The 19,650-nt window shown below is 46.1% G+C and overlaps 1 protein-coding gene across 1 annotated transcript in view; it reads right to left on the minus strand.

Moving 5' to 3' along the window:
• Positions 1-5,369: 5,369 nt before the first annotated feature.
• The window catches only part of LOC146009533 (uncharacterized), a 134,639-nt gene continuing 120,358 nt past the window's right edge, over positions 5,370-19,650 (minus strand). Inside the window, exons 6-7 of the mRNA XM_083149976.1 lie at positions 7,353-8,431; positions 5,370-5,474 (exon numbers count right to left, since the gene is read on the minus strand). Of these exons, the coding sequence (XP_083006102.1) occupies positions 5,370-5,474; positions 7,353-8,431 (1,184 nt within the window). The remainder of the gene's footprint in view (positions 5,475-7,352; positions 8,432-19,650) is intronic.

Here is a 19,650-nt window from a genome sequence, read left to right on the forward strand (position 1 = left end):
ATCTACCCAATTTCAATTTTTAATAAATTAATCGAATCCTCTATTACTCCTTCCACTCCCCGCTAGTGACTTACTCCATCTGTCCATATTGGGGTTTAATACGTTATTAAAATCTCCTGTACAGATTATTGGTAAATCGGGGGCTGTGGAGATAAATTCCACTGCCATCTTTAAGACCTCATATGTGAATGGAGGTGGGATGTAAGTCACCAGTAGGAGCACCCGTCTTGAGCCCAGAGTGCAATCCATGAATATATACCTTCCCAGTGGGTCGATTTTTTTCCCATGAAGAACGAAGGGGAGGGACTTTTTAACTAGAATCGAGATACCCCGGGAGGTGTTGGTGAATGGGGCATGGTATGTCCATCCCACCCAGGGTTTTTTAAGGGATAAAAGCTTACTCCCGGTAAGGTGGGTTTCCACCAAACATGTAACATCCGCGTTATAGTGCCTTATTTGTTTTAACACTAATGATCTTTTTATTTTATCGTTTATACCCCTGATGTTCCAGGACAGTATTACCACCATGTTAATTCACTAACAATATGGGAATCATAACGTGAATAGCCAATATATCTGCTCCTCCGTCCCCCAAATCCAGGATAATGTAATTATTAAGCCCATCTGGGTAGTCACATAAGAGCTCGTCAATCACCTCTAGATACATTTGGGCACCAGGCCTGCATGCAGAAAGGATTATCACAAATACGTTTACACATATAGCTGGGTACATAAAAACATTGAACATACTCCCCTCCCCCCTCCCCGTATACCAACCTCCCTCTGGCATACCTTACACCCTACCATTTCCCACAATCTTTTCCCTGAGGCTATTCTCCAATGGCACACCCTAGCACGGTGAGCCCCCCAGACATTCAATTATATCAGTATGCTTTATCAAGTCGAGCATCCAGCTGCTAATTGGCAGCTACCCGGTGTCTATTTATCGACCCAGGCAGCAGCTTCATTTGCCGTCTGGAAAAAAAGGGTTTCCCCATTGGCCACCACCCTCAATTTAGATGGGAACATCATCGAATACTTAATTCCCTTTTCCCGAAGTCTTTGCTTGACTTCATTAAATTTTGCTCTGTCCTTTTGGACCTGGATTGCGAAATCGGGAAAAAAGGATAGCTTCGAACCATTATGCTCCAGGGGACCCTTCTCCCTGGCCAGGCGAAGTAGAGTGTCCCTGTCTTGGAAATTCAGAAATTTGATGAGTAGAGTACGAGGTGCTGAGCCAGGTGGTAATGGTCTAGTTGGCACTCTATGCGCTCTTTCAATAATAAACGCTTTGGAGAATGGTTCACTGCCAAACTTATCCATTATCCATTTCTCTACATAGGCTGTTGTGTTTGCCCCTTCCTCTCGCTCCGGCAAACCAACCAGCCTTACATTGTTCCTGCGGATCCGTCCCTCCATATCGGACATTTTATGCTTAATCTCGCGGACTTGCTCTGACAGCAGATTGACTTTAGTAATCAGGATATTATTACTATCTTCCAGATTAGAAACCCGTGTCTCTGCTTCTTTTATTTGGCTTTTAACCTCTTTAATGTCCTGCTTCACAGAGCTGACATCCATTTGGACGTCATTAATTTTTTCCATAAGGCGTTGCTCGCTGCCTTTAATGGCTTCTAACACCTGCTGCAAAGATATCTCGGGAGGGGGTGGGAGATCCTGACCCTTTACAGGTGTACTGTGTGGGGTTGTGACCGGGGTTTGTGAATTACTGCTGGGCTGGGACCTGGCATATCTTTCCAGTCGCGCTGCTGCGGCTGTATTCCCTGTTTTCCCCATTTTTTCAGTATTTATATTGGCAGCAGAGGGGGGGTTAATTTTACCGTTTTACAGCTTTATAACCGCAAATGCTGCCGGTCTTTTCAGCACACGCTTTTTAGCAGTCTCGGCCCCTGTGAGCACACACAATAGGCAGATTATGTACAGCTGTTCGTGTTCAAAAGCGATAGTCTGTAACGAGTTTAAACACAACAGTCACTTTGTTTCAAGTAGACCTTTAGAGTCAAATAATAATGAATTTCCAACAGTGTTCACTAAAGAATTATAACGGATTCCAGTACCACAGTCTTCCTGTCAGAACAGACCCCTGGAGCCGGATCCCAGCAAGTTTGCGACAGCCTTTGTTGCTAATTTGCACACAACAGTTACTTTGTTTCAGGCAGACCCCTCGAGTCAAATACTGGTGATTTGTAACAGATTCCAGTACAACAGTCTCCTTGTTCCGACAGACCCCTAAAGTCCAATAGCCATGGCTTCCCAACCGTATTTACTTGATAGTCTATTAATGAGTACAGCAGTCACTTTATTCAGACAACCCCTGGAGTCGGCATACATTAGGTTATCACAACATTTACTGGTGCTTTTTCCTTCAAGCCCCGCTGCAGCCCCAATCTTCAGCTCCCTTTATGTCTAGGCAATACACGGCAGCATACACCAGGGGAGCAGTGTACTCCTTCTACTCTTTATTCTCAGGTGCCACTTACTTGACTTCTCCACGTGCTGCCAGCCCTGCCACCTCGCGGTTTGCTGCCGTGTTCCGTTGTGTTCCCCGGGTGGAGGGGAGGATGCTGTCCCCACTACCCAGCTCTCACTCCAGGTCCTCCGCTGCCCACCTTAGGGATGCCGCCAGACAAACCGTGGCCATCCACGATTTGTTGCTGCAGCCTTCTTTCCTCGTGCTGCTGCTTGCTGCTGTATATTGCTCTCGAGGGGAGGGGGGGGGAGATGCTGTCCCCGCGGCCCGACTCTCACTCTGCGGCCGCCGCTGCCCGCCTCGAGGAGTGAACGCCAGCCGGCCGTCAGCTGACCAGCGCGTCACAGCCCCGCGCCGCGCACCTTCCCCTCACCACTCGTCGGTCTCTGCCGCTGATGCCGCGTCCTGACGGGGAGGGACACCGCCTTACACCCGCTCTCCGGCCACCAACGGTTTCGCCAGCCAGTCACTCCAAGCACGGAGTCCGCCGCCAGGTATATTTTCTATTTTCTGCCGGTCATTTACTCATTTGGCGGAGGTTTTGTCCAGGGAGCTCGCTCACCTAACTCCCTCACTCCCGCCCTGCCGTGGCCACGCCTCTAGGAAGCACTATAGTTTAGTAAAGTCAAAGATGGCCTTTAGTAAAGTCAAAGATGCACATTATCAATTTACAGCATAAGTGTACCCTGTATGTGAATCATGTGTTGTGTTCAACTTTTAGAAATCGACGACCCCTGATGAATTCCGTAAGGATGAAACGCGTTGGGTGTGTTGAGAAACCACTGAAGATCCACGGTGCAGTGCGCATTAAGGACTATTAATAAATATTACCAAAAGGACTCTTGTGCTTATACCTTCTTTTGGATTGGGTGAAATTAGCCCCGGATTGTGCTTTATATTTCTCCCTTACACCGGAGGAGCGCCTGTTCCCTAACTGTTGTACATATATAATTATACTTTGGATAGCGACTACTGTGCACGTATTTCACATGGGACAGTGTATGAAGAAAAGTAATTTATTTAAACACAGAAGAGAAAAGTATAAAAATACATATAGATATTCACACAATGTTATAAAACCACAATATAAAATGTATCCGATTTACATAGGATAAAGGATAAAAAAAACTACTATGAACATCCGGGCATCCAGTAAGGACTGGTGACATATGCGATCACCATGGAAACCCCCGCAGTACTAACATATGGGAATATCTCACAGTGAAGTTTTCAGAGTGACACAGAATGCCAGAGACGCAGTGTATGCGCACAGACAAGGACAACTAAAGACGGAGCGCGCATGCGCACGGAGTTCCCTAACTACCAGACTGAGAGACTTCACTAACCAGGCGCACATGCGCGGTGAAGCCATACGGACGCCGGATGTGTGGCGGATGTGGGGCGGATGTGATGTCACGCTCCCTGCAAACGGAGCTGACACACTCCAAACCCCCTTCAGCTAGTTTTATACTTTCCAACACTCGTTTTTGAACTCGCTACTATGAGGATTGGTGGTATTAACCCCAGCACCTCTTACATGGTCTTATATCATGGTTTTTTTCAAACGTATTTTTGGTCTAATTAAGCAGTGTTAACGAGGGGGGCGGCACCTTAGACCCTATCCCTGTTATAAATACAGCCTCAGTCATTCTGTCCCTTACCCCTGACGAAGTCCTGTTGGACGAAACATGTTGGGATACTTCTGACTCCTGCTCCTCACCACACTGCCAATAAGTTAAGCTAACCTATATTTCTAACTACAACTATTTCTTGGTAGCAGCTTGAAACAGCAGTTCCTTATATATATATATATATTTTTTATATTTCTTTGTTCTATTTTTATATTTTGGTTTACTTGGCTTTGCATACTTACCAGGTGGCACATTGACACTTTTTTTAATACAGTTTTTTAGTACACTTGCTGTGTTATCTTATTGCAGTCAGTTTATCAAACTGACACCATCGCCATCCCATTCTTTTATTAATACATATTATCATTTTAGTATCTATTTTTTATCCTCCCCCCCCCCCCCTTTTTTTATTCTTTCTCTTTGGTTTAAATCGGATACATTTTATATTGTGGTTTTATAACATTGTGTGAATATCTATATTTATTTTTATACTTTTCTCTTCTGTGTTTAAATAAATTACTTTTCTTCATAAATTGTCCCATGTGAAATACGTGCACAGTAGTCGCTATCCAAAGTCCAAAACAAAAACTTTCTCTACAAATCACCCCCTGAGTGGCACACCACCGCTCCTGGACTTAGCTGACGCCCCAAACATAATATTAGGGGAGTGCACTATATGGGATCACGCTCCTGGACAACCACCTGTTTATACCCTCCTGGCGCACATCTCACCAAATTCTAACCCTTCCCCATATATAATTATACGTTCCGGTTTAATAAGCGTGCCCCCAAACAGAGAGCGCTCCTTTAGTTACTCTCGGGAGAACCTCCACATCATTTATCAGGGCCCAGGAACACAAATGCCAATACTGTGGATTCTTTACAATTACTGTTGACAATTGATAATTATAATGGGATTGGTACTAGTGCACAGGTATCCTTCCTCATGCTAACACCCAAAACTAAGGTCTCTAGATCCCCCATTTCACCAGTTACACTCCTAGCATTCAGATAAAGGCATTTCAGATCTCGTTTTTCCTTTGCCCTTGTCATGTTACCTGTTACAGAAGGTTCCTAAAACGATAAATCAGTAGCATGGACAATATTTGTATTTGGCTGTGTCTCTCCTTCCGTATACCTTGTTCCCTTCTTCCTAACTTCCTCCACAATGTAGCTGTCTTTGCCCTCTACACTCATTTATTGGTATAAGGTTTCTTACTATACCCTCCCCCTGATGTGTAATAATATTATTTCTGTGTAAAACATTTCTCACACTCCGAACATGTAAAGTACTTCTTACCTGTAAATTCCTTGATGTGTAATAATGATTTTTGTATAAAACATTTCTCACGCTCAAAGCATAAAAACAGATCCACACCTGTATGACTTCTGTACAGTGCACAAAGATCTCTGTGAACATTTCTTGCACACAGAAAACTGAAATGGTTTACCATCCCCTAATGCAGTGGCTCCGCCAGGTCTCTTAGCTTATTCTCTACGCCCAGGGACAAATGTAATCAGGGGTGCGAGAATCAGAAAGTCAGAGATTATTTCCCATTTTTCTTTTAAGGAGGCAATCAATGACATGGCAAAATAACCCTGGTTTTGCAGTGTAAATGATTGCTGCTTTAAAAAATGGGAAAACTCTCCCATAATATTTTTCTGAGTCTCCCACCCTAATAAGTGTGACCCTGATCACTTTTGCTGTGCTGTTTTATTCCCCATCTCTCTAAAGGCTCCCAAAAGTGTCTTAAGGACCAAGATTTCCCTGGAGTTCCCCCCGCAGATACCCGAGAGGGCTCACATAATGATTTGGCACTTGATGTGCCATTGTTCACCTGCGATAAATCACGTGATTTATCACATGTAAAAAGTGCCCCCAGGATAGCTGCTGGGGATGTTGAATGTTCAAGTGAATGGACGGCTGCTGATTGGTTGGGAGAGCCCTCAGCCAATCAGCGGCCTCCCATTAATTTGAATGGGAGCTTTGAAATCTCCTGGCTGCCCGCAGCTACCGGTGCAGCCTGTTCCCTGGAGTATGCAGAGTGAGGAGATTGCCTCTCCTGCCCGGCGCTTCCCCGCTCTGCAGACTACAGGTGTGTGCCAGTGGTGGCACTGCTGGCACACACACACCTTTGGACCTGATCGGATGCAACACACTTTGTGGGTTCTTAAAAAGCACCCGTGATGCCCCACTGATGGGTCCAATTCTGACCCATCTTATGGTCAGCCGTCCGATCTCCAACTCCGATGTGCACAGGACTGCATGCCGGAGCGTATGTCAGACATATCCGATTTGGGGCAATATTCCCCCGATTTTTTGGGCTGATCCGTTGGGTTTGACTTTTAGTTTATCCATTGATCCCCGATCTGTTTAGGTTCCATAGTTATTTTATTGTTTCCAGATGCGACGTGATGATCTCACAAGAGAAAGATTATTTTATTGTACAATGTTTGTGTGCATACAAATGACATGTTATACAGTGCCGGCGTCACGTTCCCCATAGTATCACTTACTTTCTTTGTATTCCGAGCACAATTCTCTAATCTAACAGCAATTCCCCTTTTTATTCTGTCCAGATGTATTATTGGTAATATCATTGCTTCTATATTATGTGCGGACCTTGACGTGACCAGTGTGTATGGTTTCTGATTGCTGTGTAATAATAATTTACTAAAAGTTATTTTAAATTCTGGTCAACACCCCCCCCCCCCCCCCCAAAATAAATGCTACTGTGCTTGTTCCTGTGACATAAATGGACTCAGTCTAGGTAATGGCTGCAGATCACTAACTCCCTAACAAGAGATGCACAAGGCATTGCAGGTGGTCATTCCCAGGCCCATCACTGCTGGAGGAGAGTCCCAGGTGTCCTTATAGATAAATGTTCATTTGGTGGTTCCTCACTAGTCACAGTGGACAGATAAGTGCCAATAATCTGAATCAGGAGTAGTTTGTGCAGTCTCTATGGGTCCAACAGCACCAGAATCCAGATACTGGTCCAAGCACAGACACAGATGTAGCAAGTTGGTCAATGCACCCTGACACATTTCATTGCAGCTTCTTGCAGCTTTTTCAAGAGTTTAGAAAAACCAGTCTAAGAAATGCCTGTGCCTCTTCTACTGTTTTGGCATTGTGCCTCATGGCTAAGAAGACTTGACTTATGCGTAAAACATTTTCCACATTCAGAACATGGAAATAGTTTCTCACCTGTGTGACTTCTCTGATGTACAACAAGAATTGATTTCTGCGCAAAACATTTTCCACATGCAGAACATGGAAATGGTTTCTCACCTGTGTGACTTCTCTGATGTATAACAAGATGTGATTTCTGTGTAAAACATTTTCCACACTCAGAACATGGAAATGGTTTCTCACCTGCGTGACTTCTCTGATGTACAACAAGAATTGATTTTCGCGCAAAATATTTTCCACATGCAGAACATGGAAATGGTTTCTCACCTGTGTGACTCCTCTGATGAATAACAAGACCTGATTTAAGTGTAAAACATTTTCCACATTTAGAACATGAAAAAGGTTTCTCACCTGTGTGACTTCTCTGATGTTTATCAAGACCTGATTTATCTGCAAAATATTTTCCACACTCAGAACATGGAAATTGTTTCTCACCTGTGTGACTTCTCTGATGTAGAACAAGATGTGATTTATGTGCAAAACGTTTTCCACACTCAGAACATGGGAATGGTTTCTCGCCTGTGTGACTTCTCTGATGTATAACAAGATCTGATTTCCGTGTAAAACATTTTCCACATTCTGAACATGGAAATGGTTTCTCACCTGTGTGAACTCTCTGATGTAGAACAAGATGTGATTTATGTGCAAAACGTTTTCCACACTCAGAACATGGAAATGGTTTCTCGCCTGTGTGACTTCTCTGATGTATAAGAAGATATGATTTCCGTGGAAAACATTTTCCACACTCAGAACATGGAAATGGTTTCTCACCTGTGTGAGTTCTCTGATGTGTAACAAGAGTTGATTTATGTGTAAAACATTTCCCACACTCAGAACATGGAAATGGTTTCTCGCCTGTGTGAACTCTCTGATGTATAAAAAGATTTGATTTATGTGTAAAATATTTTTCACACGCAGAACATGGAAATGGTTTCTCACCTGTGTGAGTTCTCTGATGTAGAACAAGATGTGATTTATCTGCAAAACATTTTCCACACTCAGAACATGGAAATGGTTTCTCACCTGTGTGAGTTCTCTGATGTAGAACAAGATGTGATTTATCTGCAAAACATTTTCCACACTCAGAACATGGAAATGGTTTCTCGCCTGTGTGAACTCTCTGATGTTTAAAAAAATTTGATTTCCATGCAAAACTTTTTCCACACTCAGAACATGGAAATGGTTTCTCACCTGTGTGACTTCTCTGATGTATAAGAAGATATGATTTCCGTGTAAAACATTTTCCACACTCAGAACATGGAAATGGTTTCTCACCTGTGTGAGTTCTCTGATGTGTAACAAGAGCTGATTTATGTGTAAAACATTTCCCACACTCAGAACATGGAAAGCCTGTATCAGCTGTATGACCTGTACTATGTGTAACAATGGCAGAGTTATTAGGAGTAGAATCCCCTTGAGATGAAGGATCAGATGCTGAATTTGCACTATAAATCACTGGATGTGTATCTGAGATAATGGTGTTTTCTCCTGGAGAATCTCGTAAGATGGTATCTTCTATTTTAATGTCTGGAAACAAAATGAGATCTCCCATCACGATATTCTTCCTTCTGTCTTCATCTGCAGAGAATGAAATAAATTGTATGGAAATAAAACATTTATCTTACACTGAGGAGCAGATTGTCATTGTATCAGTCATTTCTAATCACTTTATTACAATTCTAAATGTACTTACAGCAAATCTGACTGTTGGTGAAAAGTGAAAATAAATCACCTAGAACAGACCCGCCTCAATAATGCACAATGCAACCACCCAGTCACTGTGACATCGCCAACAGAACAGCAGCCATTGGCCAGTAACATTTCCCTGCCATCGTCACAGGACTGGAAGCCTCGTTATCAGTGATGTCCAACCCCAATGTCCACCCAAACACTGACCTGCACCCATGGTAAATCCTAATTAAATGCAGGGAAGACTCTTCATATAACTTTTTGCTTTCAGAGCTATTCATTATATTCTGGATCTAACTGGTCTCTAGACCGACTCAGTGTCCCCAATCTATGTTATAGACAAGACCAGGATTCATTCCCTTCTCTTCATGGTCTGTGTACATAGGTATGATCAGAGGAATGTGTGGACGCCCAGTCAGGAGCCAGTCACCCTGCACTAGAATAGTCTCTGGAGACGACAGAGCAGATCCAAGTAACCACAGAACTCAAACTACGTCTAGTAGATCCAGATCATCTCAGGAAGAGGCTGAAGGAGGATAAACCAGAAAATTTAAATTTTTACCTGTAAAATCTTATTTCTGAAGCCATGGTGGATGTTGAGATTATGGGTATGGTGGGGATTGGAGGACCCAGGCATCATGGAGTTAACTTCTGGAGTTAGGCTCCTCCTACCCTATTCCCCCCTGTCCTCAGGAACTAATAAAGCTGAGTAACTGGTATAGGAGAGAAGACCACACAGAGGAACACGCACCGAGCACAAGCATAACACTCCCCTGACTGTGTCCAAAGCTAGCAGAACTCTGCCCAGACAGAGGTGTAAGGGCAGGTGCCCAGCATCCAACATGGCTTCAGAGAAAAGGATTTTACAGGTAAGACAAAAATCTTCTTTGGTACTTATGTAGTATCTGGGCGTCCGATTTTGTGATTGTATGCATTACCTTAAGGCATACAATCAGATGCGATTCGATGCAATTTTGCATAGGATTCAATGTTAAGAAGGTCCTGTTCATTTCCCCACTATCCAAGTGGGCATAGAGTTGATTTTATATAGCGTGGCGAGTGCAGCGAGCCACCGAGCCCGAAGCGTGGCGAGCGAAGCGAGCCCCGCGAGGGGACGCATATTTCTTAAAAAGTATTCTGTGTCCGCTCGCCACAGGTTTATATCCAACTCCATGCCCACTTGGATAGTGGGGAAAGGAAAAGGACCCCTTTTTGCCATTGAATTCTATGTTAAAATGGACTCAGACCATTTTAACATTGAATCCTATGGAAAAATCTTGACCATCGCATCGCATACGATTTTGTCGCATGCGATGCGATTTCTAAATCGGACGCCCAGATACTACATAAGTACCTCTTCTTTTTGACTTTCAGCCCATGGTGGATTCTGGGACTATGGGATGTCACAAAGCTGTCCCTTTATGGCTGGGAACGCTCCAGAGCTGTATTGAAGAGCCCTCACCTGAAAGCAGCATCTGCTGAGGCAAAGGTGTCAAAAAAGGGATTTTTGTAAGAACTTACCGTTCGAATCCCTTTCTCTGATATGGTCCTGGTGACACAGCTCAACATTGGGATGTAGGAGGGTCCATAGGAGCCAGGCAACTATCCTAAAGCTTTTGGAGGGTAGGCTCCTCCCTTCTGCATCCCAGACTCCTCAGTTCAATCTTTCAAAGCCACTGGAATACATTAACTCAGTACAAACGCCTGCACATATTATATGCAAATTTTTCAACAATAACTTGTAACCAAATAACATGAAACATCATGAACACTGGCATACTTACTGAGCGTAAGGGAGGGATCACTGTGTCACCAGGACCATATGAGAGAAAGGTATTTAAACGGTAAGTTCTTACAAAAATCCCTTTTTCTCTTTCAATGGTCCTGGTGACACAGCTCAACATTGGGACGTTCCAGAGCCGGTCCTTTGGGTGGGTACGCTCAGGTCTGCAGCTCCCATCACTGCTCGCCCGAATGATGCGTCCTCCGACGCGAACTCATGGAACCTATAGAATTTGGCAATCGTATGAACAGATGACCAAGTGGCAGCCCTGCAAACCTGCTCAGCTGTGGCCCATGGCGAACCGCCCACGAGGTGGCGACCAACCTGGTGGTATGCGCATTAATCCTGGCTGGCACAGGCCTACCAACCTTAGTATATGCAAAGGCAATTACAGAATGCAACCACCTAGCAATGGTCTGCTTAGAGGCAGGCCAACCAATCTTGTGCACATCATACAAGACTAGCAAAGTGTAAGTCTTCCTGACACCCTTCACCCTGTCCACATAAATGCGCAAGGCGCGCACAACATCCAAATTCCTCAATTTGTCCCTTTTTCTTGAACCCTCTGGGGGTTGAAACACAGGTAGAACTATCTCCTGATTTAAATGAAAAGCAGAGACTGCTTTTGGAAAAAATTGGGGTACTGTCCGAAGGACAGCCCTATCATCATGAAATATAAGGAAGGGAGACTTGCAGGACAATGCTCCCAACTCCGATACTCTCTTTGCTGACGCAACCGCCAACAAAAACGGCTCAAAAGGCGCCTTTTGAAGACACTCCATAACCAGAGATAAATCACATGGAGCCACTGGTTGTTTGTAGGGAGGTTTCAATCGAGAAACCCCCTGCAGGAAGGTCTGCACCTCCGGTAACAATGCTATCCTCTTCTGGAAATAAATAGACAAGGCCGAGATCTGTACCTTGAGTGACTGAAGGCTTAACTCAGTTGAGAAGCCATCCTGCAAAAACTCCAGCAATTTAGACAATCGAAATCACGATGTGTGCGACTTCTGCCTTTCACACCACCGAATATAGGTCTTCCAGACCATATAATAGTTTGCAGAAGAGACTGACTTCCTAGCTTTTATCATGGTGTTAACCACAGCCTCCGAGAACCCCTTGTTCTTCAAGATGGCGGTCTCAACAGCCAAGCCGTCAAATTTAGCCGAGCTGAATCCAGGTGATTGAACGGCCCTTGGTTTAACAGGTCTGACCTCAGAGGTAGACACCACGAGTCCACAGACAATCTCTGAAGCCTCGAGAGTTCCAGGACCTCCTTGGTCAATCTGGGGCCACCAGAATCACCAGAATTGCCTGGGCCTGGACTCTTTTCAATACTCTCGCCTGCATTGGAAACGGTGGGAAGACATAAAGCAGATTCCCCTCCCAGGGGATGGTCATAGCATCCACTGCTTCGGCTCGTGGATCTCTTGTCCTGGCATAAAACCTGGGAACCTGATGGTTGAACCGTGATGCCATAAGGTCCACTTCCGGAGTTCCCCACTTCAATGTGATTTGATGAAAAACCTGTGGGTTCAGGCTCCATTCCCCTTCCAGCAGCTCCTCCCTGCTCAGGAAAACGGCCTCTATGTTCTCCACCCCTGGGATGAATATTGCTGACAACGATGGAACATTCTGTTCCGCCCACAAGAAGATCCGGGAAACCTCCCACATGGCCAGCTTGCTGCGTGTGCCTCCCTGATGATTCAGGTATGCCACAGCCGTGGCGTTGTCGGTCTGAATCCGTAAAGGAAGACCCTGCAATCTTTCTCCTGCCAGAGATATCACCTTCCACACAGCCCGCAGTTCCAGGATATTGATCGGCAAGGCAGACTCCTCCGAGGTCCATAAGCCCTGCAGGCGCAGGTCCAAAACCACTGCCCCCCAGCCCCTGAGACTGGCGTCGGTAGTGACTACCAGCCAGTCCCAGGACTGCAGAGACCGACCCCACTGAAGGGAATCCACCTCCATCCACCATTGTAGGGAAGACCGAGTTTCTGGAGACAACACTATGTGCTCTAACTTCATGGTCTGAGTATTCCCCGACCAAGACGTCAGGATGTTCCACTGGAACACTCGAGAGTGGAACCTGGCGAACTGTAACGTCTCGAAAGACGCCACCATCTTCCCCAACAGTTTGAGACACCTCCAACCGAAGGGTTCTGAGACCCGAGGATCTCCCGGACCAAGGAGGCCAGGTCCCTGGCCTTTGTCTCTGGTAAGAATACCCGATGTAGATGGGTATCCAGGACAACTCCCAGAAACTGGAGTCTCTGTGACGGCACTAACTGAGACTTTTGTAAATTTAAAAGCCAACCGTGAGCCTGTAAAAACTTGATGGCTTCTGCCAAGTGACTCTGTAACCTTTCCTCCGACTCTCCATATTTGGACGACCTGCTGTTCAAAGCAATCACAGTGATTCCCCTCAGTCGGAGCACCGCCGCCATTACTGACATTATTTTGGTGAATACCCTTGGCGCTGTAGCCAGACCGAAGGGCAACGCCTGGAATTGCAAATGCAGATCTCCTATCGCAAACCTCAAGAGAGCCTGATGTTCTGGATGGATAGGCACATGCAGATATGCGTCCTGGACATCCATGGATGCCAAAAAGTCTCCCTGGTCCAGACTTAGCAGCATTGACCATAGAGATTCCATTTTGAAATGGTCTACCCACAGATGGAGATTCAAGGACTTTAGATTTAGGATTGGTCGGAAAGACCCGTCTGGCTTGGGCACCAAAAACAGAGTGGAATAAAAACCTTTCTTCCACTCCGCTCGTGGGACCGGGATAACCACACCCTTCTCTAAGAGGGATTGAGCCGCCCCCAAAAGAGCAGTACGGAGCCGAGACTCCTTTGGCAGTGGAGTAGAAATGAATCTTCTCGGAGGAAGACCTTTGAAGGGAATTTTGTAACCCTGGGATATAATGTCTAGCACCCAGGAATCTCGGTCCAACAATGCCCACACGTCCCTGAACCATCTCAGACGCCCACCCCACCTTGACCACCGCCGGGAGATTCCCCAGGTAGTCATGCGGAGGGCTTGTCCTCTCCATTGGTGCTCGGTTTCTTATGAAAGGAACCGAATTTAGACTTTGGGGCCTTGCCCCTGGAGGACTGAAACTTTCCCCTAAAAGACTGTCCTCGAAAGGACGCACCCCCTCTAGGGGAGGGCCGAAAGGACGGCCTAAAGGCAGAAAACCTTGAATTCTGCTTAGCAGCGGGAGCCGGCAGGAAGGTACTTTTACCACCCGTGGCCTGCTTAATAATCTCTTCCAGTTCTGAACCAAACAACAGCTTTCCTTTAAAAGCTAATGCCTCTAAGGCCTTCTTAGACTCGTTATCCGCCTCCCAGGCTTTAAGCCAAAGCACTCTCCTGGCATTGACGGACACAGTGGACACTCTGGAAGCCATTTTGAGAGCTTCCTCCTCAGCCTCAAGCACATACTCCGCAGCTGCTTTAAGCTTCTCAGCAAGCAACAACACACAAGGGTCAGCATGTAAAATAGTACACAGGTCATTGGCCCACACAATCATGGCCTTAGAGACCCAGGCTGATGCTATAAGAGGGCGTAAAGTGTAGCCCACCCCTTCAAATAAGGCCTTGAGGTTACCCTCCAGGCTTCTTGTCTACGGGGTCCTTAAAGGCTGCTCCCCCCTGCACTGGTAGCACCGTGGCTTTTGATAACCGTGCCACAGAAGCATCTACCACTGGAACTTTCTCCCAGAGGTCTGCATGAACCTCAGGCATGGGGTACAGACTTAAGAATCTCTTAGGCATCAGCAGCCTTTTATCGGGCGTTTTCCAAGCCCCTTCCAATAAATCCTGTAAACCTTCATCTGCAGGGAAGGTAACAGCTTCCTTACGCTGCCGTTTAAAAACACCTTTTGCAGGAGTTTTATCTTCCACAGACAAATTCAAAGCCTGTTTTACAGCAGTAATCAAATCCTCCACCCCTGCGGCAGAGGAATCCTCAGAGTCATCACTCTGATCCCAGGGTATGTCTGTGTACTCTCCTTCCTCTTCAGCAACAAGCAATGGCACTGAATAAGACCTTTTAGGGGTCCCCATAGTGTTACCATCAAATTTGTCTAACAAATCATTAAACCTGCTGATCCCCTTTGCAGTATCCTGCATAATCTGTAAGAAGCCAGAGGCAAGGAGCCAGAGGACTGCTGAGATGATGAACTAGGTCTCGGGGAAGCTACCAACACATCACTCTGCCTGTCCAGCAATTGCACTAAGGCATTCACTGACCTGCCCAGGGCACTGGCCCACGCAGGCTTCAATTGCTCTACCCTCTGGGGTTCACTTCCCATGGGTCTCACAGCAGCGCAAGTAATACACAAGCCCCCCTTGGCCATCTGCTCAGGGACAAATTTCAGTGTACAAACACTGCAAGAGCTCAATGTACTAAGGGCTCCCTCCCCCAAAGCCACAGACTGTTGCTCAGACATGATGAAAAGTAACACAGTCCCAGCACATTCAATGTACAAGCGTTTATACAGAGCCAATGCAACCAGTCACTTATCTGTCTGAAGGCTTCAGATGTGGGGAAACGATGCCCAGGAAATCCAAACACTCTGCCAGGATCTGTCAGCCAGCTCAGCTCCGCTGCAAGCGTTCCGAATAGCGCCAAAACAGCGTGAGGGAAGAGACCAAGTCCCTGCTGCTGCGGGGTCTGTGACTTTTGGTACCAACCACCACCAGACAGCCGCTCCCATTACCGGATCTCCAAGTTCCAGTGTCTCCCCCTCAGCTGGGGACCACTTGGAACATGCCTGTAACACACTGCTGTCCTCTCATATAGGAGCTCAGTGTGTAAGCTCCGCAGAAAATGGCCGCCGCCATCACGGAGCGCCTGTCCCCCATGATCCCCACCTAGCGTGAAGCCGGTTTCATAGCGCTCCGGAGCCCAGGCAGCTTCTTAAAAGAAGCTGTAAGCGCTGCACAGGGAGGCCAGATAGCGTCTCCCCTGTGCACAGCGAGCTGACAGGACGCGCTTCTGTCAGCTCCTGCTGCGCTGTCAGTGTGAGGATTCAGTGAGAATCCTCACACTGTGCCTACCTAGCTAGTGTAAAAGTTAATAAAATAAAAAAAACTCCTAACTAACTCTAATCCTTCGGCTGCTCCGGCAGCCATTTAGAATAGCACCCACTCCAGTGGGCACCTAACACGAACTGAGGAGTCTGGGATGCAGAAGGGAGGAGCCTACCCTCCAAAAGCTTTAGGATAGGTGCCTGGCTCCTGCGGACCCTCCTACATCCCAATGTTGAGCTGTGTCACCAGGACCATTGAAAGAGAAATGATAGAATTTGATGAACATATGCACAGAAGCCCACGTGGATGCTCTGCAGGAAAGACTGGTGGGCGGTGCCCACGAAGCACCAACAGACCAAGTGGAGAAGGCCTTCACTGAAACTGGCACGAGTTTCCCCACCAACAGATTGGCCTGGTAAATGGTGATACACAACTAGCGAGCCAAGGCCTGTTTTGCGAGAGACTGAAGAACAAAGTTATGGAGAAAAAACTGGTACAAAAATGTACCTGGTTCCAGTCACATCCATAGGCAGAAATCTTTTCTAGTTTGTAATACCGCTCTGTCCTCATGGAACACTAAAAAGGGTGAGTGATGAGCGAGGGCCCCTAAGTTTGAAACTCTACAAGCAGAGGAAATGGCCAAAAAAATCTTCCATGTGATACATGGAATCCAATGTCTCAAAATGGAGCTCCCTGCAGTTTATGAAGGACTAGTGACAAATCCCACGGATGCATCAATGGCTGCACCAGAAGTTGAAGGTGTAGCACCCCCTGCAAAAAAGTATGAATTGTGAAAGAAGCTTCCACTTGTCATTGAAACAAAATAGAGACGGTTGAGACCTGGACCTTCAAGGAGGAACAATGAAGGCCCAAGTCCAAACCTCTTTGCAGGAACTCCAGAACACTGGAGAGTCGATAGACCTTTGGGTCATAGCATTTGAAGCGCCCCATTGGAAGTACCGTTGCCAAACCCTATGATAAATCCTGGCAGAGGATAGTTTGCGAGCATGTTTGAATGATCTGAAATGACAAACCTCTTAAGATTGACCACTCAACAGCCACCCCAAATTCAATTTGAGGAGATCCAGGTGATGAAAAAGTCCATGAGACTATAGGTCCGGCGAAAGTGGTAGATGGTTTGGAGGGGCAACCAGCAGTCTGAGAAGTTCCACGTACTCAGACAATCTGGAGCCACCCGAATGGTGGTCACAGTCTCATTTTTCAGCCGACCCAATACTCGTATAAGAATAGCAATGAGAGGAAAGCTGTATACCATTTGGAATGGCCAAGGTGCTGAGAGGACATCCAAAAAGCATAATTCTGGATCCCTGGGTCCAAGAGCTGTATATGTGTAGCTGCCTGGAGGCCATTATGTCCACCAGAGGTTGACCCCAGCATTTTGTCAAGAGGTAAAATACCTCTGGGTGAAGCAGCCATTCTCCTGAATGGACATCTTGTAGACTCAGGAATTAGTTATAGACTACTGGGATGTACACTGCCGATAGAGAGGGAAGAAACTGTTCCACCCACCTGGGAATCATAGTGACTTCTCCCATGGTGGTGCAACTCCTGGTCCTGCCCTGGTAATTTATATAAGCACAGCTGGCATATTGTCTGTTTATATCTTCACTGGCCTGTTGTGGAGCACAGTAGATTGCCTGTAATTCCAAGATGTTGATGGGCAGGCACATGTCGTGGCTTGCTCATAAACCCTGAAAGGAAAGATCTTCCACCTCTCCCCAACCTCGGAGACTGGTGACTGTGGTCAGCAGAATCTAGTAGTAATTTGCAAAGGTGCGACCCATGCTGGGATGAGAAGGTTTGAGCCAACATAGGGGAGAGGAGCAAATAAAGGTAGCATTTGGGGCCTGAGGTGGAAGTGAGAGCGACTCCACTGATGGAGCAGCTCCAGCTGTAGTGGTTTGGAGTGAAACCATCAAAATTTGACCATTTCGAAGCAGGACACTTGGTTTCCTAACACCTACATGCACAGATGAACCTAAACCCTGCTGTGTTTCAGAAATTACAAATCATTTACCAGAGCTCTGTCCTCTTGTCTGCTGGTAGGTAGACCCTCTGCGCAGGGGTATCAAGCAATGCACAAAAATGAAGCACTGTTGTGGATGGGGTTATACTGTATTTCTGACAGTTTATTATTCATCTGTGGGATTGTAGCAGATCCTGTAAGAGGTAGAGATGAATTTGCAGATCCTTTGGAGACTGCACTAGCAGAAGGGGGTCATCCAGAGAAGGTAGAACACAAGTTCCTTGTAGGTGAAGTTGGGCAGCCATCACCTTTGTGAAGACTCACTGCGCTGTGCACAGCCTTGAACTGGTAATGCCTGTCTCTCACCATAAAGCAAAGAAAATGCTGGTGATATTGACAAATGGGAATGTGGAGATAGGCGTCCTGAATGCTAAGAATGCCATGAAGTCTCCTAGTTATAGAGTCAGAAGAATGGATCAAAGAGGCTCCATTCTGAATTTGGGTAATCTCAGCAACAGGTTGCTCTGTCTCAGGTTGCGAATGCTGTGGAAAGACCCACTGGGCTTCCACACCAAGAAAAAATGTGAAGAGAAACCTTGTCCGTGATGAGAAGGGGGGGACAGGGGTGATCATTGCAGTCAGCAGAAGGGAAGAATTGGCGGACTGAAGGGAAGAAGCCTTGGAGGCATCTGGCAGGCAGACCGGTGGTAACAAATTGGTTAGAATAAAAAATTAAAGGTTGTAGTCGAAAAATACCATGTCTTACACCCAGGAATTGTTTGTGGAGGTCTGTTATACATTGTCAGTCCAGGAACCGACCACCCACTCTGGAAACCGCTGGGGTTGGACTTCCAGCATGAGAAAAACAGCTTGTCATCTTGCTAAAGGGCCTGATGGTTACCGGACCTGGCTTGATGAGGCTTTGATTTTTGGGTTTTCGGGAAGGATGACTGGAGCCTTTGGTCAATAAGCACTAGGTCGACACAAGCAAAACGTTGACATTGAAATGAGAGACACAGGAAACCGTCAGCATGCTTTTTTCACCGTTTTTGGTATCTATGTCAACATGGACACCGTAAAAGTTTTAAATACACATGCGGGTCCTTCCCGGTAATAAGGGAGATTCCAGTGGAGATGGCTTCATCCAATCAGGGCTGGGACTCCCCTCAACCAATCAGCTCATCCCTGATTAGATGTAGACTTCTCCACTAGAATTCCCACCAGTATTGGGGAGGCCCGCATGTGTTTGCAGCTCCTCAAGTCCGGATGTCGGGCAATTTTTTTTTTTAATCCCCTGAACACACAACTGGAGAAAAGGTTCCACCAGTGGGGGAGACTGGCAAGGTGAGTATATGTATATTTGTATGTATGAATGTGTGTATGGATGTATTAGTGTTCATTCAAGAACCCGCCAACTTTGAAAACGCATGCAGTTCCTCTTCCCTGCCTGGGGTGTCGCTGTCTGCTGCAGTGCTTCTACCACAGTGTGGTCTGTATATCAGCACTGATATGCAAACCAGATATAACTAGAAATAGCACAGCAGACAGCGACAACCCAGGCAGGGAAGAGGAACTGCATGGGTTTTCAAAGTTGGCGGGTGCTAGAATGAACACTAATGTATGATATTAAAGTTGTGGTTCTCCAAGAACCTACATGGGGGGGGAGCTTGCCCCGGGACCTGGAGAATTGCAGAAGTAGTACCGATATTTAAAAAAGGAAAAAGCAATGACCCAGCAAGTGTGATCTTAAAGCCAATCGTAGGGAAATGGTTTGAGGGAATTTTAAAAGATGGTATCCAAGAATACCTATAAATGAATCATGTAATCACTAGTC

This window comes from Crinia signifera, chromosome 6, assembly GCF_055691185.1.
Source record: "Crinia signifera chromosome 6, ASM5569118v1, whole genome shotgun sequence".
In the NCBI taxonomy this organism is placed as follows: domain Eukaryota; kingdom Metazoa; phylum Chordata; class Amphibia; order Anura; family Myobatrachidae; genus Crinia; species Crinia signifera.